General features: G+C 49.7%; 2 protein-coding genes across 2 annotated transcripts in view; both read left to right on the top strand.

Annotated features, from left to right (window-relative positions):
* The window catches only part of LOC131262576 (capon-like protein), a 49,566-nt gene extending 40,296 nt beyond the window's left edge, over positions 1–9,270 (top strand). Inside the window, exons 6-9 of the mRNA XM_058264618.1 lie at positions 3,977–4,122; positions 5,427–5,609; positions 5,726–5,848; positions 8,891–9,270. Of these exons, the coding sequence (XP_058120601.1) occupies positions 3,977–4,122; positions 5,427–5,609; positions 5,726–5,848; positions 8,891–9,190 (752 nt within the window). The 3' untranslated portion in view covers positions 9,191–9,270. The remainder of the gene's footprint in view (positions 1–3,976; positions 4,123–5,426; positions 5,610–5,725; positions 5,849–8,890) is intronic.
* A 6,596-nt stretch (positions 9,271–15,866) lies between these two features.
* Positions 15,867–20,576, top strand: LOC131265386 (transmembrane channel-like protein). The gene is made up of 8 exons (XM_058267645.1): positions 15,867–15,913; positions 16,006–16,513; positions 16,607–16,932; positions 17,071–17,181; positions 17,245–17,436; positions 17,512–19,093; positions 19,168–19,272; positions 19,335–20,576. The coding sequence occupies exons 1-8, from the start codon at positions 15,867–15,869 to the stop codon at positions 20,574–20,576; spliced, it is 4,113 nt and encodes a 1,370-aa protein (XP_058123628.1).
* Positions 20,577–21,996: the final 1,420 nt, after the last annotated feature.

Raw genomic sequence — 21,996 nt, 5'->3', positions numbered from 1 at the left:
CACCACATACAACAGCAATACCGACCAGTGGCTGCTGTAAAAAACCGGATCTAGAGAGTATCTTACACATTAAGCTAACTTCCAATTTTCCCACTCTCGTAGCACCAACCTTCCGGTCCCCCCCGTGTCCACATTTCTCAAACCGTTTCGTTCTTATTCTAACTATGACTGCCCCGGAGGGGGGATGGTTTTCTCTTCGTCTGCTCGGAAAAAGCCAAACGCCGAGGCCCAAGCGGGAGTAGAAGAAGAAAAGAAAAATAAACTACACCGATGTGTTTATTTTCTTTCAATATTCTACTCCTCCTCCAAAGCATTTCCGTCCGCTCAACACGATGGACGTGCGCGCCCTGGAAAACTCGTGACGATCGCGATCGCCACTCTCGTTTCGAATTGGCCAATAACTGATTTACAATATCAAAATAAAACTCACAGCCGACTTATTATTGTTTACACGGGTGATTAATTGATAGACCGGCTCTCCCCGGCCAACATGCGAACGAGTTGGTCAAATAAATCTCGCTCGATCGTTTGCGATTTTCACCGGTCGACCGACCAACACGACGGTGGCCACACTCATCGGTGCTCGGTGCAGATGCATTTCCCTGCAGCAATCCCGCGAAGCAAAGGAGCGAAGAAAACTGGATGAAAATTCAAACGGGACCCTGGGGCAGACTGGGTGGCCGGCGGGCGGAGACGCACCAGAGTCGATGAGCCGTTAATAGTTGATTGATTAAACCCGGTGGGAGTGGGGGGAAGGAACGGTGGCGAAGAAAGGAAGCGGACATCTTCGTCGGCCAAAAACCACTCAATCACAGAGCAATCATTTCGTCTGCTCTTTTTATTTCTTTTACCATCAATCGAGGTGTGTGTGTGTGTGTCTGTGTGCGCGCGTGGTCGAGGTGACGACCAGTGACGATCGAGTGAGTACAGACCCGCGTGCACTCGCGTGCCGCACTTCGCCTTTCCCTTTGCCTGCCCTCCTTCATTTTGGGCGGAAATGGGGGGGGGATCGTACGACGTGTCCGTTAATCGACGTACGGCGAAACGTGGATTTCGCGCGCGGTCTCGGCCGGAAACGACCTCGAATTAACGTTTTGACACTTGTCTTCTTTTCTGCTGCACTTTTCGATAAGGGTATTATAATCTTAGTGGGAGGAAGAAGGGGGATTCAAGCCGAGCACTCCTGAAGGACGCTGAAGGTCCGTTCGTTCGGCAAGGGACCAAATTAAGTCCCGCGCGCTCGTTTCTCGGCGTTCCGTGGCTTTGCTTCTTCCTCTTTTTTATGATCCCGCCGAGAAGAAGACATATATCGCTCATGCTCAACCCCCGGCTCAAGGTGCACAATGACGTCAGTACAGCACGGCGCTATGCTACACCCTTCGGTGGGTTTCGCCACCACCACCACCACCACCACCATCACCATTCAATCGGATCCAATTGGGGACATGCATAGGCGGCTTGGTTTGGGGATGAACATACTGCTGGCGTTCACCGTGCCGTGCCTCGCCTTCCCTCGCAAGAAGATCGATGGTCCGGTGAGTTCGAAAGAAGATCTCGACGCCGCCCGTTGGGTTGGAGGAGGATTTGAGCAGGAAGATCGGTGGATGAGTAGGTGGGTGGGAGGCATCTGTCAACATTGCGTCACGCTGAGCCGAATCCGAAACGCACGCTTTGACCATGGCCACGTGGCTTCGGTGATCGAGATCGTTTTTCATTTAATCTTTTTCTCTCCTCTCGAAAGGAAGCGGACGCCATTCACCGTTTGCGCGATCTTGCTTCATCTCCTAGGCGGACACCTTCTGCTGTTTCCTGGCCATGTCCCTGTGGGGGTTTTATCTACTATTTTTCCTACGCGTGTCGCGATGCTGCTCGCCGGGTGGGCATCAACAGTTCGTTGGCCCTGGGTTGGGGGACGGAAACGGGGTACAGGTTTCCTGTCTTTTCCCATTCGCCGATTCTAAACGGGACTTTGATTTGCCATGAATTATGCGATCGGTGCCGGTGTCGTCTCCGTTGGTCACCGTTGGTTGTTTCTCGCTTTTATCTTTCGTTTTTCCCTTCCCCGTCGGCGGTCGGTAGGTTTTTCCCCTTTTAACTTCTTTTTTTTTGTTGCGGTTTTTCACTCAAAGATGTTGCAGATGACGATGACGATATTGGCCACACAGTCGCGACTTTGATGGAGCAACGTAAACAACGTGTCATTTGAGGGCAAATTGAATCGCTTTTCCAACCCTCCCTCCCTCCCTCCCTCATTTATCACCCCAACGAATGGTGCTGGTGTGTAACTGATGCGATGTTTTTAATTAGTGTATCTTTTCGCGGTATCACTCTTCCTGGCGGTTTACTGCAAACGTTACGCTTTTGACGACGACCCGTCCGCCCGCCGGGGAGGGGGGAAGGAGTTGGTGTGCCGATGATTACATTTCCATCAGCGATCGCCGCGGATTGGCCGACCGGGGGTTTTTCTTTTTGCTCCTTCCCGTGGAAATTTAATTGATGTTACTGGCAGCAAAAATCAAACAAAACAAAAAACGCATGAATCGAGCGAGAGTTTAAAAAAAAGTAAAGGGGAAGTACACCGACCAGAACACCCAAACTTTCCGTCCATGCAGTGTGCCCGTCGTCTTCTCCGTTGAGTGAAGAGTTGACCGGCTTTCGGTTAATGATTTACTAAAATGTTTGCAACGAAAACGGTAAAGCGGAACCACGGAGCAGCGAAACAACTTCCTTCGCGCGGGAGGAGGGAAAATAATTGATGTGCTAAAAGATTCGACATGTTAATTTACGTGCCCAAGGCGGTTAATAATTTTCGAGGATGGATCCTGCGGAAATTGGAATGTTAAGATTGGAGCAAAAGAGTTTCATTCATCATCAGAGGTTCTCGGGAAAGCGGACGCCATTCGGCCATTCTAAGCGTTGACATTCACCTCATATCGAACGGTGGAAAGTTCGACCGGTAGGTCCGCTTTTCGCTTCTGTCCACGAGGGTCTGTGTCAGTTCTGTTCTGCGCTTCAAAGAGGTCGCTTGCCATCCTCCCGCGAATCTACGCTACGGCTATTCTTTCTTCGTCAGCTTTGATCAATCGGCTGTCAGCGAAATTGTTGCATCGGTCCTACCGCGTTCATCGGACACAAACACACATAGTTGTCGTGTGTAGCTGAGCGGTGCCAGAGGTGGACACCTGCCCCCCCCGGAGAGGTGGAGGAAGCCGAGTCAGCCATCACCTCCTCCGTCCCGCAGCGGTGCTAATCCGGTCCATAGACTAGCTGTGACAGACAGTGACGTTTGTGGTTTCTCTCACACACGAATGCATAAAGAGGAAGGGAAAACCGAAAAGAAATAAGTGAACATGGTCAACGGACTGAACCAGCTGTCCAAACTCATTCGACACTGTAATCTATCTCCCAGCAGGGCTCAGGGCTTAGGGAGTCGAATCGGAAGACCGATGGACCGTTGGTGGTATTTGGCTAAATTTAGAATCCTCCTCGATTCCTCCCGCCCGCCTCCCATCGATCCTCCGGTTCCGTCGCATCAAAGAGCGTCTCGGATGAAAATGTATTCGCTCCATTCCCCAAACCTGGGGGGGGGGGGGGGGGAGGGGGGGGTATCCTTGAGGGGATGCAAACATCGGGGCAAAGGTTGGCAAATATCTTGGCCACCCGCTTTGTTGGTGGTCCATGATCGAATTCCTTCCTTAACTAGAACTCCCCATTGGAACGTCATTACGTAGTTATGTTGGATTTTACCCACAAACGCTCGAATGAATCGCTCGTTGATGACGAGATAATGAATGGTTTCAATTATCTATCGCTTTGAACCAAACCAGGGCAAATATACCCGGCGGTGACCTGTGAGAGAAATGTGTGAAATGCTTTCCCATCCACTTCAAAATGCAAGCAAACGACGAAGATAGGGATGTGAATGCATTCGTTTGAAGAAGCTAATAACTCACGTTGATCCGATTTTTGCTTTCAGACCCGGCGAAGGCGGCCTCACACGAATCACCCCGTTTGACGCGGCCGGACCACTTGGATCTGGCCATGCTTCCCTCCGGCTCGCAACCCTCCACCGCCACCAGTTCCAGCATGCACCGATCCTCGACATCTGCGCTACAATCACAGGTAAGTGTGACTAATGTTTTGGTTCAGCGATCTGTTTCAACTTCAAATTCGCAAGACGTGTAGATGTGTTTTCTTTTGCTTTAAAAACTCTGATCAGTAGTGGACAACAAATGTGCGGATACATCTAACTTAAACACAATTTCACACGAGGTCGAACACAATGCATCGAACCCCGGTCTGTTCTGGGTCGACGACGAGAGTTGCCCTTCACTTGTGAAGTTTAAATTTGATTTGTTTCGCTGGAAATTTGCATCTCCCATCGCAGCAAGAAAGTGTCTGGATGGAATTGTTGTTATTAAATTTCTTTGCCAAACATTTTCACCCAAAGGCTCTTGCGTTTGAAAGCCCTCCCCACCCCCGTTCCCACCCTCCTTCTCCTCATCTAAAACAACAGCGTGGAGAAACATATTTTTGAAACATCAACACCATCGTCCCTTTGTGCGGCGCTGCCCAAAACCAATTCACATCAGCGTAGGCGGCACACACACGACGTCTATCTGCCGGGAGGGAAGATAATTAGATTTTGCCCGTGCTAATGTACCCCCCCTGCCCTCGAAGGGAAAAGTTTAGAGAGCTGTGTGCCACATTTTACCCATAATCGCAACGATGGTCCCCCCCCTGCACGACGAGGAAGGATCGTATCCAGGATGGGCGACAAGGCGACAATTTTAATTGCTCATAGGAGCGTACTCAGTTCCGCTTCTGCGCGCCGCGCGATAATATGAAATGATTCCCCAAGCGTGGCCGACCTTCCCCAACCTCCCATTAGGAGGCGGCAAGCTTGTATTTAAAGCAAAAGAAGCGTAACCAGACGAAACAAAAAGAAAGACCCATAAATAAAACCTTTTTCCCAAAACTCCGCCAGCACAACGGGAGAAGCGGTGTTGGAAACTTGCACCACATAACACGTTTTGGTGGAACATTATTGTTTTCGAGAACATTAGCAACACGCTTCGTTAGGACAGTAAGGAAGGCCGGAAGGAACCCATGGCTTGAAGCCGTTTCTGCTAGGGCAACATTCAAGTTCAATCGAGTCGTTTATTTGATTATTTACGTTCGAGTTCGAGTTGTGGAAGTAACTATGCAAAGACAAAGCAACCTGTCTTTCCGAGTGGCGTTGGTTAATAAGAACTCTCTCTCTACCAGTCCCGGTCCCCTTGAATTACACCTCGCGCGAGATAATGATGATGATGATAATTTAGCATTCCACTGGCACGTTCCAACAACATGTCGATAGATGTTTTCTGCGTCCTTCTCTCCGTCCGATAGCTAATGCTTTCCTTCTTTTTTTTCTCCCCGTGCAGGATAAGGAACCGCCCGAAATGGTCTCGCTGGCCAAGTCCTCCCCGCTGTCTGCATCGCGCGAGATGACGAATCTCCGGGACCAGCTGGACCAGCAGCAGCAGCAAACACGCCAAGTGTTGGCCCAGTTGATGCTCGTCCGTGAGCAACTAATCTCGGAAACGAACGCTCGCATGGAAGCGCAGGTGAGGTGGATGGAAATTACGATAATTTGTACCCCCGACACACCGAGAAGGGCGCAACGCAACGGGTCGGTATTTTTCTTTCCCACCGCTAATTTGATCGCTTCTTTCGCTTCCAGGCACGTATCCAGCAGTTGCTACAGCAGAATCGTGAGCTATTAGAGCACATTGCATCCCTCGGAGGGTACCACGAACCGGACCGGCCAGGACTTTCGGCTACCGCCATCGGCATCGCTCCGCAGGTAGGTGAACGAGTAGAAAACCATACCACCCATACCCATGTTTTATGCTGCCCACCCATCCTGAGCTAGAGCTAGCTTTTCGCCATCCCCACCGGATTAAGTATGATTCTGCCTTTTCGTGCGTGCTGCATCGTATGTTTGCGTGTGTGTGTGTGTATGCTGTCCCATCCCATCTCGGTCCGTTAGCTTGTTGGTTTTTCTTCAAGCTCGCCTTACCTCAAACTCGATTTTCGTGCTGGAAAATCGTACCAACCACACGATTACGCGCTGGTTTCGTGGCTTTCCTTCCGGTTTCTTAAATGGCATCAATCCGAAGCATCAATATTCTGCACCGATCTCTCGACCCGTGGGTGCCTTTAAACGAATCCTTTTACTTTAGAATCGATCCGTAAACATCCAAGTATGCCCATGACGATGCCGTGTTGTGTTTTAAAACGCCTCAAGTTATGCAATACCAACTAATCCAGAACGTGCGCAGCCAAACGAGCAAGCAAGCAAGCAAGCAAGCAAGCGTTCGCGTTTCGCCGTTAGTGAGAACTTTTCGTGTGCTTTAAAAACAAACCTTAATGTGCCTGTGAATATGTGTGCTATTGATTGATTGAACCTAACAAGAGGTTTCCCTCAAATGGACGGAGAAGTGTTTTCCAAGGCAGAATTCCCGAAGGTAAGCGCTGCAAAGATGGCCATGCTAAGCATGCAATTAATTCCGACAACCCGTTGACAATAGCCACAGCTAACCCTTTGTTTTTGTTCTACAGTTTTCATTTTTGCAACAGCAGCAACAACAACAGCAGCAACAGCAGCAACAACAGCAGCAACAGCAGCAGCAGCTAAACGATCTGCTCAATCTCGGAGCGGCCGGTCTCAATTTCACGCCTGCCTTGCAGCAACTACACAAACTCCAATCGCTGGCTGGGCTGGTGGGAGGAGCCCCCAATCCCACCACCAACACTCTTGCCGCCCAGCAGGAGCTATACAAGTTGAACCAAACGCTTCTGAATCAGCTTTCCGGCGGAGCGCCTTTGGGCGGTGCCACTGGCGCATATCCCAGTGCATTCTTTCCCGGTGCCATTCCGACGACCAGCATGGCTTCAACGGTGCCCTCCTCGATGCAGAACTTCATGTTCGCCAACCCGAACGCTGCCGGCTATGCCGGTCTACTCCCGGGGGCCACTTCCTCCAGCAAACCTCCGTCGGCGGACAGCTCGAGCAAAAACTCACCGACCGCCACCTCGTCCGGATCGGGACGACTTATCGGTGGTAGTGGTGGTGGTGGTGGTGGTGGGTTTCTCACCGATACGGGGCAACGTTCTAATCGACCGTCCTATGCGTCGTCCACGTCAACCCTGTTCGACGAGCTGCGATTGGCGCGAAGTCTGGAGAAGGGAATGGAATCGCTCCGAATCGACGACGGGTCCGACGGTTCGAGTCAGTTCATAAAACCTCTATCGCAGGTGGGCACCCTGACCACGATCGACACGGACGGCAAGGTGAAAGTGATCGTTCCGATGAACCCGAACGAAGTCGCTGGCCAGCAACAGCAGCAGCAGCAGCAGCAGCAACAGCTAGACATTCCGGTGGGTGTGCCTAGCCGGAAGTCAGCTTCCTTCTCGGAACTTCCGACCGGCAGTGCAGGAGGATCTGGAACCGGGGGAAGCATGGGCGGGAGTTCGGGGACCAGCGGTACGATTAGCCAAGAGGGCAGCACTCGGAACGTGTCGATACTGAAGGACACGACACGCAGCAACTACTATGACAAGAGCAAGACATCCATTCCGAGTCTGGTCACGCTCAAAGTAACGGACGAGAGCGGTACGACGGTTACGCGGAAGCTGCCGGCCACGCCGAGCTTTATCACGCGCAGCACCAGCGAGAAGGTGCCGAACCGTAGCCAGATCATGAGCCAGGTCCAGCGTACCCAGTGGGCCCGACACACCACGAAATGAGCACCAATTTTATCTCTACTGCTAGTCTGTATGTTACGACGTCGGATCGATCGTTCGATTAACTCGTTTCGATTTGAGTTTTGCGTTTCGTTAGTTCTCTTTTTCTGTTGATCCAAGCGACCATCTGGCTACCCGGCCTACTAAGAAAGCAAGCAAGCAAGCCACTCCTGAAGGGTTCGATCAAACCCCATACCTTCCCTAATAACCCGCGTTTCCTTCAATTCTAGTCGAATTAATTAAAATAGTGTGTAATTATTTCGATACTCAAAACGGAAAGCATGGGGCGAACGCTACCAAATGGTAGTAATATAAGCGCACCGATGGAACGAAGAAAGAGAAAAGGGGAAAATTCGGGCTCTTACCTTACCGGTGTAGAAATCCTCGTGTACCTGGTCGTCGTCCTTCGATTCGCATCGCTGAAGACGTTCGGAAAAAGGTTCATACCTGCGAAAAACAAAATGATAAGGGACGAAACGAAGAAGGAAGAGGAGTACCAAACCTGTAAATATTAGGCACAGTTTTCAATCGAAATGAAAATGCTGATGACAACAACGGTGATGATAACGATGCAAGTTAACAATAAAGATTACATAAATGAACCAAAAACGTAAGCATTCATTTGGACGGCGGGTGTTTTGTGTGTGTGTGTGTGTCGCCCTGACCTTTCCCTCGGTCCTTTTTTATCAGTAAACTTTTATCTTTATTAGGTGATTACTTTCCAGCTACTTTTCCTTACCTCCCCCCCCCCAAGCAGCGATGAGCGTCCCAGCGTAAGTGGCCCCCATTTTGTGGAGGGACCGTTTATTATTATAGCCCGCAGCAAGTGGCGATAAAACGTTGCGATGGAGGATATCATCATCTCTAAATCGAGCCGAATGCGTTATTTTGGGGAGGAAATAAAAGAGCCATCAGAGATAGATGGGCATCTCTGGTCGCGAGTCGTTTTGGTCTGACTCTCGAGTCGCATTAAAAAGCAATCATTTGTTCATTCCACAGTTATTTCGGTTTCGCTTTTGTTTTGTTTCAGCTTCCCCGTACAGTTACCGAATGACTTGAGCTCGTAACTTATGCTTCTTTCGTTTCTTATCCATTGCAGCTCTCGTCGACGGCAAAGGTGGCTCGCTGGTTCCACACGCTCCAGTGGACGAATCAAACACAATCGCTGTCCCGTCCGGAGTCTGGCTTCGTCTCGGGCGATTCGCGCTCGGAGCGCAACCAGAAATCGGACGTCGACATGGTGGACCTGCTAGCCAAAGACCACGCCGGCAGCAACGGGGTGGACCTGTGCGACGAGTACCTGCTCGTCGAGGGCACCAGCAACCTCTGGAGCAAGCTGAGCGTCAAGAAGCGCAAGAAGCTGCTCGGTCTCAAGCTCGGCAAGGTGACCACCTTCTAGCCTCGGCGCCGCTGGCCACCGCCGACCGCGGGGGTGGGGCCAGCCGCTGGTCATGAGGGCCAACCGTTGGTGCGTCTCACGACAACTGCCGCCTCGCTCGACAGCTCGAGCGACACCAGCGACTTGGACGAGTAGGAGAAGCAGAACACACACGCGCCCGTTACTTCCAGATTAGATGTCAACGCTAAACTCGGGAGCAACTTCCAGGGGCGATTTCAATGAACCACGCGCGGTATCAATCACCATCCAATCCGAGCCGCCATGCCAATACCGATGAGATTCGAAAGCACGGAAAACCCCCCACACATTCCAGAAGGAGAAACGAGACATTCTGCTCCGTTGCATGAATGATTTTTCTAAATTTTCTCAACCTCTCTGTGCCAGCAAGCGCCACTCCAATCTAGCAGGAATTCCCAAATGAGTCCGACGTCTGGCAGTCATACGTTTAGCTTCATCGTTACATCGTCTAAAAATCGTTGCTCAATGTTAACAATCAGTATCAATTCGTTTGAAGATTAAAGGAACACAGTGAGAGAGGAGCATTTTTTCCGTTAAGAGTTCAAACACACCAGCATAGTGGAAAATAGCAATGTTGAACGTGACATTCCCTTTAAGGAAGAAGTGAATTATCAGATCAGTCAAACCTGCTGTTAACAGTTTATCTCGTGTTCAAAAACCGTATTGACGTCCCAATTATGTTTGGTTTACTAACAGTATATGAGAAGAAGAGGTAGTTCATTGTTGCGTATACCTTGAGGTATACATAACCGTAATCTAAGGGACTTAAGAGAAGAATTGAAAAACTGGAAAAAAGTAGAAAGAGATAGAGTACGGAAGAAATGTATGGACTTAGGCTAAATGTTACTGTTTCACTATCGCGGATGGCGTCGCATTCTGCCTTGCAAACAGTATTGAGACATTCCAAAAAGTGGTACTGAACACTCCAACTTAGGTAACCTACGAATAGGATAACATTACTCCTCTTTTTTGACATCTTTATCATTCCAACACATCATTGGAACCTTTTGTTTTGGTTCTCCCATGACATAAATATCCATGCTTCATCCAAGACTGAGCTGATCGGACAAAAACAAAAGCAATGATCGAACAATTTTCGGTACGAATAATGGTTTTCTTTTTCGGAACCTTCTTGCGACTAATAACATTATTTCATAGGCAAAAATGAATTTCAGTCGGCTTTCGCCGTCAGGAGCAAAAGTGTAGCTTTTAATCACTCTTCAGATAGGAGAGTCGGTGTGTATGAGTGTGTGCTTTGGATACTTCCATGTCTCCCCCTTGAAGCGCAGCATTTAGTGTTTAAGTAGTTTAATTTCCTTGATTTCTTTTCTCACCCACTACCCCAAGATTATACCCGAACAGATGACGAGAATAAAAATAAAACTATGATAAAATCCAACGATAAAAAAAATCCCTTTCTTCCACGAACGATCCGGTTGGATATATCATCTGAAGTATAAGCGAAAGAAATGCTAATGGTGCCACTCTAGGTATCCATTACGATAAGAATGATGGTCGTCGCCACATCTTTCCCTCAACTTACGGTCTTTCGAACTCACCTGTGGCGGCGGAGGTTCATTATGTTCGGAGCGCGGCGAAGAAAACCCGGGCAGCCCATTCGGCGTTGCCCTCCGTGAACCCTAAAGTGGCCCACCGGGAGGCCAGTGTCGCCTAGGCAGAAAATGATTGATGACCACATCTTGCTATCTTTTTCTGAAGCAAACGGTTTTCCCTGCTACCTTTTCGCAAGCCACGAAATACATGTCTCTCCTCTTAAACGGGAAAGAGCGCCGGGAAATCTCGGCTCGGCGTTCATAATGGTTAGCGTCGTGATGAATGATAGCTGCTTGTAGAGAGGAAAAGAAACCGCTGCCCCCGAAGAAAAGGGCACCGTTCGCTTCCGGCAATTTAAAGGTGTGACTACTGCCAGTGCGATTCTATGCCGTGGAAAATTGATTTTCCTCAGGCTTCTGTCAAATTAAAACTTCTTCTGAACCAAACCCCCCCACGATAACTCCACGGTCACCCCAGTGGGCGCGTTTACCAGTCAAGTCGCACATCATAGCACACATTTACTCCACGAGCACGTGTCCAAATCCCTTTCGGCCGTTTTGACGAAAACAAATGGCAGCATGGAAAATCCTTGCACAACACGCTTCGTGGAAGGCTCGACCGGAGTTTGTGCAAAAGCAGAATCACAAACCGAAGCTGAGCGATGAACTTACGATGAGCGTGCGGGGAATATAACTGGCTGGCACCATCTCGGATCGGGGTTGGGCTCGTCAGCACGTCGAGTCCGTTGCGAGCCGGCGAGCGTACAAGCGAAGGTAATCTATCAACGTCCTGCAGAATGACTTGATTGGCTGCGATGGCCATTGCAAAATTAACCGGTCATCGGCCGGCCCCCCCCCGAGGAATACTTCCAAGTGGTTCGAGCCGCAAACACGCGGAGTGTTGCCAAAGCCCGGGGTGGGGTCGCCTGGTCGCTCGTGATAGCTTTTATTTTTTCCCTCGCTAGCTCACAGACTATAATTTTGCCCTGTGTTGCAAACACGTCTAAATCTACTCTTTACATGTCTCTCCACTCCCTGAACATATCCGTGGAATTCAAAAGATTGCACCAACTACCGTCGAGCCGAGGGGTGGGGGCTCCCAAATCACCCACGCTTTCCTCTAGGAGTGGAAGGGGGGAGGGGGGATGGTGGCACAGTTACCTGTTTCCTGTGGAGTCCAATTTGTAGTTGGTTGTTGCTTTCGAATTCAAGTTTGAAGCCATTTTACTTGACAGCTCGTCAAGCCGTCCCACCATTTCCCAGCGAAACGATGAAGCAACTGGTGGTGACAACCATCAACCCGTGCATGTGTGTCTGTGTGTGTGTGTGTGTGTGTGTGTGTGTCTTGATGGACGACGAGCTCATCGTGATAAAGTTGAAAAAGGAAAGACGGGAAAACAATGGTGCGCACGTGTCAGTGGTGCGATTCTGACAAGGATTGTAAATATTTATTGTATGAAACCGTGGCGTGTCCTACTCTCACATTGCGGGTAACTGGGAAAGGAGGAGTGACCCGGGGGGTGGGGGGCTCGAGGGAATTTCCCTAGCGAAAGGGCGTGGGATGTCCTCGTTTTCCCCCCCCGACAAGTTTCATTTTGCATATATGCGTATGTTCCGCTTTTTTCCGCTCGATTTTGGCGGCAACCTGATCCGCGCGAGGGTCGTCCAGGTGCGACACACTTGCAAACCGGGTGGCTTCATTCCTGGTTCAAACGTGCGACTGTTAACGTGGTGCGGTTCTTTCGGTTCGGTTAGAACAATTCAGGTGCGCGAGTGTGTGGAAACTTACATCTTCGAAAATTGTGATCAACAATGAGTGAGTCTGAAGCGACGACGAAACGTAGTCGTAAGAAACCGTCCGGAATCCTGAAGCTGGACAATGTGCGACGACGAGAGTCATCGGGCAGCTCGCTGCTCCAACTTGGAGACGAGGTACGGCGGTTTTTCCGAAACAAAACACCTCGATGGAGGCGCCTGGTGGTTTTCGATATTTATCGTGTGGCTGCACCTCTTTCGCAGTGCATGGCGAATCAAATACAAAACATACGGTTTTCTAAAATCATACCCTTTACTAAAGCTAACAAGAAGTGTGTAGGCTTGGTCGGGGTGGGCTCACATCGTTCCGGAAACTATCCCATCGGTACCATAGGAAATTCAGCCGAACAGATTGCTGATAATGCCATCATAGGTTAGCGTGACTGCGGATCATTCGGCTCGATACGCGAAAATGATACAAATCGCATCACTTAGTCCCGTTCCTCGAAGGCTAGTTTCAGGCACGTCCTTCAATCGAACAACTTGTTACTAGATAGAATGAAACGAAAAAAAAACCCCGAAAGTCGTTCACGCTGGAACATTTGTTTTGTAACATAAGTTTCTTTGTTCGGTGCGAGTGGTAGTAAAACATGAAACAGGCTCTTACCCATCGTTGGTCGTAAATTAATTTATCCTCCTAAGTAATAAAAGAAAACCTCGACCACGGTTGTATTGGCACAGCGACACACGGGTGGGCGAAGGGTCCTGCTCCTTGTAGCTAATGCGAAAAAGATGCCACCAACAACCGGTTGCGGTTATTATCATCAACCGCGGGCGCATTTTTTTCTTTTCCAACAGAGAAAGAATGCAGCAGGTGGTATGGCATTGCTGGCGAAACGTTTCTTCGTACCCCATTTCGTAAGGGCATGGACGAAAAAGCGTATAAGAACCTCAACGCAGACAAAAGCGAGTCGAATAAACCGGAACGAAAGGAATAAAAAACATCTTTTCCACCCGGCCGATTATGAAAACGAAAAGTGAAAAAAAACGAATGCTTTGAAGAAAGAGAAAGGAGGAAATAAAAACACATACTTCACACACTACGAACACTACCGAGGGAAGACGGTTTCCACGGTTTTCCAACCCATTGATACGAGGAGGTTTCTTGTAGTATTTGCCGAACCCTTTATCCTCCAGGGTTGAGGATGGTTCAATGTTGCGACTTCGATCCAGTTGCGATTAATCCTTCCTGGCGGACGGTTTACGGAATTTCTTGCCCAGTCCGTCCAACGACCACGACGACGTACGTGAATCGGATACACGCAATCTGAAGCAGTCCAACGGGGGAGAAAGTTATTATTTTAATTAGCTGAGGTAGTGCATGTGTTACATAACAGTTTAAAAAACCATGTGAATTTGTGATGTGTTGTTGTAAAAAGTAACCGAATCGTTGGAAATGCAAATGGTCGAAAACGTTTGCCTTAAATTTGGAAGAAAAACAATAGAGTGATTTATTGATGAAGTCCCTTTGAAACATATTGTCTTATACACCCAAGTGCTTAAACGATACAAAATTGTAACAAAAAGCTTTGAAAGATTCCACTACCTTTACCATCTTTGAATATTTCCTTTTCCATTTGTTCATGGCTCGCAAACAAATACAATCCACACTAGGCATGTCCCGGAACGAATTTTGCCGACATTTTTGGCATTCCTTTGTGAACAGACAAATGAGCAAAAAGATGAGGGAAAAGACAAAATCACCACCGCGCGGAGGAAAGGCGCTCGCAAATCACAATAGTCACGGTGACGGCGCTAGGACAGTCCTATTTCGGTGTGGGTGGATAATTTTCCCACCCACCAGGACGAGCTGCGTAAGGATTGTGTCTGTGGTCCAACACACGACGACTCTCTTTAATCCACTTCGGACGGCAATAACGACTACTGGTGGCGGTGGAAAGTGGGGTGTCAAGAGGGGGAGTCCCACACCGCGTGGGACTAATTAATGGAACTTTCCTCCAGCAACGGAAAAAGGCCTTGACATAAAAGACCGTCAAACGTGAATCACACTGCATGAACGAATTGTGACGCGCCTGTTGTGTTGGACGAAAATGGGAAAATTCTCCGTGCCCGTGACAGTTTCGGTTTCGGAAAAGGACATCGGTTGGTTTTTTGTTTTTTCTTTTTATAATAACCTTTTTCTCGCCACAATGCCGCAAAGAAGTGCAAAAGAGCACACACCCCGAAACGCCACGGGACGTCACAGCAGGATCGTAAACGTACAAATGGATCCCGCTCGCTCGTGCGAGACTTGGAGTTGGAAGGAATGTCTTGTTCGTCGTGTCGCAGGTGTTCGGGGAAAAAAAAGCACACGATTATTAATAGTGCTGGCAGCCGTTGGAGCCGTAATCAATTATTATTCGATGTTGTCTGCGTGTCTGTTGTCGTGTTTCATTGCCTTCTTTCCTATCATTCTTTAGTGGATGTTTCTTACACTATCGAAGAGTGTTGCGCCATCGAGTGGAAGGAAATTAGCGTCCCATTCAGAGGGGGGTGGGGCGGTGGAGGAACTTTAAAGCCAACCTAAACATAGGTGCGGGAATGACGTCGCCTGGCGTATCGATACACCTCCGATCGATGGAATTGCACAGTGTGTCAGGTCAAACTATTTTAAGAAGCAGACACTCACATCACTTGGGGTTTTAACTTTTTTATTCGCGAGTTATTCAAGGTGAATTATGTAGGTAACTCACAGTATTTTTTTATTCAAACAAACTATGCAACACAGAGGAAACATTTATTAGAAATTCAAATGTCCTTACGCAATGTATTCTTTGCCCCACTGTGCTTACGATGGTAAACCCACACACAAACAGACACACACACACACTTTTATAGCATACGGTTTTATCGAGGATGTTATCAGTCGTCGATTGACGGCCGTCTGAGGGAAAGCGTCGCACAAAAGAGAAACCATCTGAATGCGTGCTGTGTTTTGTTCCGTGTTTTGCATGGCTTGCTTTTGACAGCTCTCGCCGCCGACTTCCGTTTCGCCGCAACTTTCCGTCACCTGGGCCTTCCCGACCGTTGGCCATTCACGGCTTGATCTCTCCAACGACGACGGTGACGACGACGGCGACGAGGAGGAGGGCGAAGTTTTGAGCAGCGAGCAACATCCGGCGGCTGCAGGATCCGTCCCACGGGGACCGTTTTACGCACCGGCAAGCGATGGCAGCGCGTCTGTGCTGCCGGAAGCTGCTGGCAGTAACCCGCCGGGGACGCTGGCAAAGCCGAACGAGCCGAAGAAGCGTACAGTGAAAGTGCTGCCGGCGACCCGAACCGGAAACGTTATGAAATCACCTGACGTGGTGGGGTCGGGCGGTTCGTTCTTTGGCGGGTAAGAGACTGGTCCGCTGACTGACGCTATCTTAATTGTTCGATCTTGCTAATGTGCCTGTGCTTTTCGGTCGTTTCCGGCCGCCCGACTAGGGATCCGGCGGCGCTCGTGGTCGGTGCCCGTTGCGATACGGACGACGATGAGGACTACTCGGCCAGTCTGAACGCGATCATCCAGCGGAAAGCAAGTGTGAAGAAAAAGCGCGCCGGCTACAAGGGACACCGGCGAGCGTCGAGTCCGATCAGCCAGATGATGGGTCTCCCGGACGGTGTTGGAGGTGGCGGCGGTGGCAGACGACGTTCGAGTGTGTACACGACCAGCTCCGGGGAAACGGGGATTACGCTGCCCGGAGATGAGCATTCGCTGGGCGGGGCACGCGACGAGGCGACCGGAAGGCAGGATAAGCTGTTCGACACGATCCGGCTGCACAAGGAGGTACTGCAGACGGTCAAGCTGCAGCCGATCAGCATGAAGCGGAAGCTGAAGCTGGTCCAGCAGGCCAAGAGCTACATCACGCGCCACGAGGGAGCTCTGCAGGAGCATTTCACGTCTCGCACGGCCCGCAGTTTGATGGCACAGTTTAACATTTTTCTTACAACGGTAAGCGTGCTTGGAACAAATAGCCCAACCAAGAGCCAATAATGAACGATTTTTCCTTGAATACAAATTTTCTATCTCCAAAATCCCTTACAGAAATGGCAACAACTGCTCCGCGAGATGGCCAATCTCGTAACCTACCTAATACCGTGGGAGTCGCGTATTAAGGAAATTGAATCGCACTTCGGTTCGGTGGTGGCCTCCTACTTCACCTTCCTGCGCTGGCTTTTCTGGGTGAACGTGGTCATTTCGGTGATGCTGGTCGTGTTCATTATGGTGCCGGAGGAGATTTACGTCGATCCGGAGAAGGCCAAGTGTGACATCCGGAAGAGTATGTCCCAGCAGGAGCGTACACTGACACGGAACTTTAGCACGATCTGGGAGTTCGAGGGCCACCTCAAGTATTCGCCCTTGTTTTACGGGTAAGGGGGACGATGCCGATAGGACAATTGCGACCAGCCTTCGTTTGGCTTCATCGGCACGCATTCAGGGGGCGAAAGGCGAAAGTGACTTCAATGGTAGTGTCGAACAGGAACGTACATTTAAGTTTTCTCTTCTAGATACTACTCAACATTTTCCGGTGCTATCGCGTGGGGCTACAACCTTCCTTTGGCTTATTTCTTCACGGGACTCGTCGTGTACATCTACAGTTTTGTGGCGACACTGAAAAAGTATTCCCACTCGTTCGTAGAATTTATTCAATACTGAGCATAGTTCCTTTTTCCGAATTGTAGGATGGCAGAAAATTCCCGTATGTCGAAGCTCTCATCTAAGGATGATGAGTACGTTTTCTCGTGGAAACTGTTCACCGGCTGGGACTACATGATAGGACACATGGAAACGGCACAGAATCGTATGGCATCGATTATTCTCGGCTTCAAGGAGGCGCTGCTCGAGGAGGCCGAAAAAAAGAAGGATACACGAAAGTAAGCTCTGATAATTAGAAGTTTCAGTGATATGTTGATCCAGTGATACCCCCCTCTCCCCATCTTTTTCTACAGTTGGAAAATTATACTCTTACGGATATTGGTAAACTTCCTGATACTGGGATTGCTGGTAGTTTCGGCGTACAAGGTGATACAGGTGGTGAGGAACTCGATGGATTTTAAGGATTCCGATTCCTGGTGGCGACGGAATGAAACCACTATTGTCATGTCGCTCATCTCCTTCTTCTTCCCGATGATATTCGAAGCGCTCGGCATAATGGAGTACTACCACCCGAGGAAACAACTTCGTATCCAACTAGCTCGCATCATGGTACTGAACATGTTAAATCTCTATTCGCTCATTTTCGCTCTTTTCGATAAAATCGCACACATGACAACGGAATTGCGTAGGATGAAACCGCTTAACTTCACCTCCTCCGCAAGCCAGTGTTTCGTCCCGCAGGAAGGATCAAGATGGAACGTTTCCAGCTACCTTACGGATGGTTCGTTTGCTGCCGAAATGATAGCGAACCTCACTCGATCCGGTTACGGTCCAGCCACTCTGCTGGCCAACGGGAGTAGCTGCTTCCGTGTACCGACGAATTGTCCGAACACTTCGCAGGGCACCACCGTAACCGTGCTGACAACCCTTTTACTAACGAATCTGTCCACTACCGCCATGCCGGAGCTGTTCAACTCAAGTGCAGCGCTTACGACGAACGATTTTGGAACATCGTTTAACCCATCGACGGCCACGATCTCCACCACTCAGTACCACGCATCGCAGCATGGATACGACGAAAGTGATGATGAAGAGTATCGCAGACGATTCCTACCGAACGATGACCTCGGTGGAGTTCCCATCAACAAACGGGAAGCCATCTACGACGCTGGGAGCGGATTTTCGACGGATTCGCAGGAGCTCACCTCAACACCGGTTCCAAGTACAACCCAACAACAGACGGGGGAGCTCACGACGGAAGAGTTCCAGACGATGACCTACACCGAGGTGTACAAATTCGTTACCGGCAGGTACGACAAGTTCCTCGAAACATACTACTACTCCTCGGAGGAAGTGGATGCAGCGAAAGAAATTACCGACAGCCAAGAAGAGCTTCTGGAGTACGAGGCCAACCAATTTCTGACCTCAGAGGAAGCTCTGGGGCTTCGTCCGTCCACCACCGACAATCCTCGTACACTTGAGCATACAACAACGGAAGGATATACAAGCGTTTGGACGACGATCGAAGGTCAAATGACGGCCGAGATATCGACGGAGGAGCAATCAGTGCCTAATTCAACGTCTACGGAAACATACAGCACACTTTACACTACGGAAGCAATTCAAACTAGTACGCCCCATTTTGAGGATATTTCGCCCGAAACGGAACAGACACAAAAAGGCACACTGCCTACGACCCCCGGGTGGACAATCGAGAACCCTACTTCGCCGGGGACAGATGATGATGTTAACCAGAGTTTTGAAACAAGCGCCTCAACTGAAACGCCCGAGAAGTGCTATCATTTGCTGTGTACGCCGGCTAGCACGCCAACATTGGACGCTCAGGACAGCAAGTACCGAAACGCGGACATACGTACCCTTTGCTGGGAAACCATGTTTGGACAAGAGCTGGCAAAGCTTACCGTAATGGATTTGGTAGGTCGTGAGCTAAGGAAGGGAAGTTAAAGTTTGGGCCTGTTCACCATAATCTTTTATTTCTCCTTTCATAGATCGTTACCATTGTGTCCACATTGATCTTGGATTTCTGCCGCGCGCTTTTTGTGCGCTTCATGAACGGGTGCTGGTGTTGGGACTTGGAGAAGAAGTTCCCCAAAGTAAGTGTCAGCGTAAAGTTAAAAATAATGGTATTACATCCGATCGATTGGCTTCGTTTCAGTACGGAGACTTTAAGATTGCGGAAAACATTCTGCATCTCGTGAACAACCAGGGCATGGTGTGGATGGGGATGTTCTTCTCGCCCGGGCTGGCCGTGCTTAACATCGCCAAGCTGGTGATCATCCTCTATCTGCGCTCCTGGACGGTGCTGACCTGCAACGTGCCACACGAGGTCGTCTTCCGTGCATCGCGCTCCAACAACTTCTACTTCGCCCTGCTGCTGACAATGCTCTTCCTCTGCGTGCTGCCCGTAAGCTACGCGATCGTGTTCCTCGAACCCTCCTGGCACTGTGGCCCCTTTTCCAACTCCAACCGCATCTACCATCTGCTGACGAACGCCACCGAGCGCATCGTGCCGGAAATGGTGACCAAGTATATCGTCTCGCCGGCGGCCGTCATCCCGCTGCTGGTGCTGCTCATACTGATCATCTACTATTTGCTGTCACTGACCGGCTCGCTGCGGGAGGCCAACCAGGACCTGAAGCTCCAGCTTCGCAAGGAGCGCACGGAGGAACGCCGGAAAATGTTCAAGATAGCGACCAGTACCCATCAGCAGACGCCCGGCACGGACATGGCCGGCATCAACGGACTGTCCAGCTCGTGGCACAAGGTGCTCGACTCCACCCAGCTGCGCCTTCAGTCCACCACGGACAACGCAACCGACTCGGAAAATTCCACCACCAAACGCAAGGAGCTGCTTCAGCGCATGATGAAGAAAGCGCTCCAAAAGGAGCACGTGGAAGGGGGCGAGTCCAGCGTGGGCCCAACGCATACACTCGCCGCCGCTCCGCCGGTTCTCGTTTCGCCTCCACCCATGGGAACAGTCACTGTCAACGAAAAGCACCGGGCGGTAGGAAAACCGAACCGCGCCGGCCAAGACTCGGATGTTTTCCGGTTCGATCGGAGCGCCGTGGAACAAATGGGCCGTGGAACGAACTCAAAGGCAAGCGAAGCTACGGACGACGAGTACGGAAGGAAAAAGTTCGAGCGAACGCGGCCATCGACGGCGGAGCGCTTCCGGATGGCGGCACAGGCCGAACGGCGCCGGATACACAACCTGCGGATGGCGGGCAAAGCTGCCGAGCAAACGACGGCGGACTGGATCGAGCAGATTCCCGTCATCACCATCAGCAAAACCTCCAGCGATGAGTGTATCATCGAGTCCGACCTGGACGATCCAAACGATCGGAAATTGGCCAACGTGGCCAAAACGACACTTCCGAAGACGGCACAACAGTCCTAAGTCGAGCGTTTTGCTGTTTTTTCGAAACTCGATCATATGCTTTGAATGCTTAGCGAGCGCATTCCCACATGGTCTTCGTGTGCACCACCACTTTTCGATGTGTATTTATTGGCATGCTCCAAAGGAGTCTGCCAGATGTCAACTAGATAATTTTCAGAAATTTATCACAATAGAATATTCGGTGTTGGTCGTTTTTAAATCAATTTTGATGAAAACAATGTGAATAGTTGGAAATTAATTTTCGATACATCCGAAACACTCATAAGAAATACACAATGTTTGGGAATTAATCTTCTACAAGTTTCTTGCTTAAAAAATCGTAATCTCAGCTTGCATACAAGCAAGTCTTCATTCTTGCTATGAGTCACTTCGAATGCAATGATCATCACGCCGATCAGTGCATCGATGCACTTCTGTTTGTGTATGGTTTGTACACCCACACACACGCAAGCTACAACAGTCATTTGCTGCTAACTTCTCGTAACATTTGCAGACGTAAATGTACGATGAAAAGTAATGTTATTAGGGATGTTAAGCATCAAATTAATAAAGTAAAATGACATCATATTTTGTTCATCGTACAGCCGTTTTATGGTGATATTCAGCCGGCTGAACAACACATTTCAGCATCACTTTCCGCAACATAACTATCACTTTCGATGCTCTTCGACCGTCACGTACGATCGCTGGTCCAGTGTATACCTCGCTTTTCTTCGCCCGTCTGTAGCATATTCAAATGACAGCGCGGGGTTAGACTTGTGTGAGTTTCAGCGAGCATGCGATCTTACAGGGTGGAATAAAAATAACATTCAGATATTACAACCCACACACACACCCGCACAAACGCACACCATGACTAAGCTGAGCATAGGAGACACGAATATATTCTCGAGCCTTTACCCTACCAGCAGCTTTACCTATAGCAGAAGCAGCAGCATATTTAGTTGCATTCGAGATTTCGTACGGATTTGACGTTTCTTCGCCGTCGACCGTCGATCGCGCTCGATCGTCTGGTGGAGTGTTTGTCGCGGCCTGTGTGTACGGTGCTGCTTCGGGAGAGGAAGCACCGTTCCCTTTTTCCCCACCATACCTGTTGTTTTCCTACGGTTCGTATCGCGTCTCCCCCCTCGTACCTACTCGGGTTTCATCTGCACTCGGGAGTATCGTTCGCTGAATGCTAAAATTGATCTTTGGTAGCATTAGAAAACGTATGCGGAAGGAAATCCCATCGGAGGGAGTGCCACAAACCCAATGCCAAACAATGTGGAAATGTGTGATCTCTGCTCGTGATGCTGCAGAGATTTTTCTTCAGGCCCTACGGAATGTGCTTTCCTCTTATTCCTTCGTCTTCGTTCAGATGCGTTCCCCCCATGCCGCACCTTTTCTTTGGTTCTCCAGATACCATGTGTTGCTACCATCG

Source organism: Anopheles coustani, chromosome 2 (genome assembly GCF_943734705.1).
Source record: "Anopheles coustani chromosome 2, idAnoCousDA_361_x.2, whole genome shotgun sequence".
NCBI lineage: Eukaryota > Metazoa > Arthropoda > Insecta > Diptera > Culicidae > Anopheles > Anopheles coustani.
The sequence above is the reverse complement of the archived record's forward strand: the minus strand, read 5'-3'. Positions and strand labels throughout refer to the sequence as shown.

What these genes read in the sequence shown, in the direction of transcription:
- LOC131265386 (XM_058267645.1), top strand. Translation starts at nt 15,867, where the DNA reads ATGAAATCACCTGACGTGGTGGGGTCGGGCGGTTCGTTCTTTGGCGG. An exon ending in GGCGGTTCGTTCTTTGGCGG is followed by an intron (nt 15,914 to 16,005) that starts GTAAGAGACTGG and finishes CCGCCCGACTAG; the next exon opens with GGATCCGGCGGCGCTCGTGG. An exon ending in AAAAAGAAGGATACACGAAA is followed by an intron (nt 17,437 to 17,511) that starts GTAAGCTCTGAT and finishes CTTTTTCTACAG; the next exon opens with TTGGAAAATTATACTCTTAC.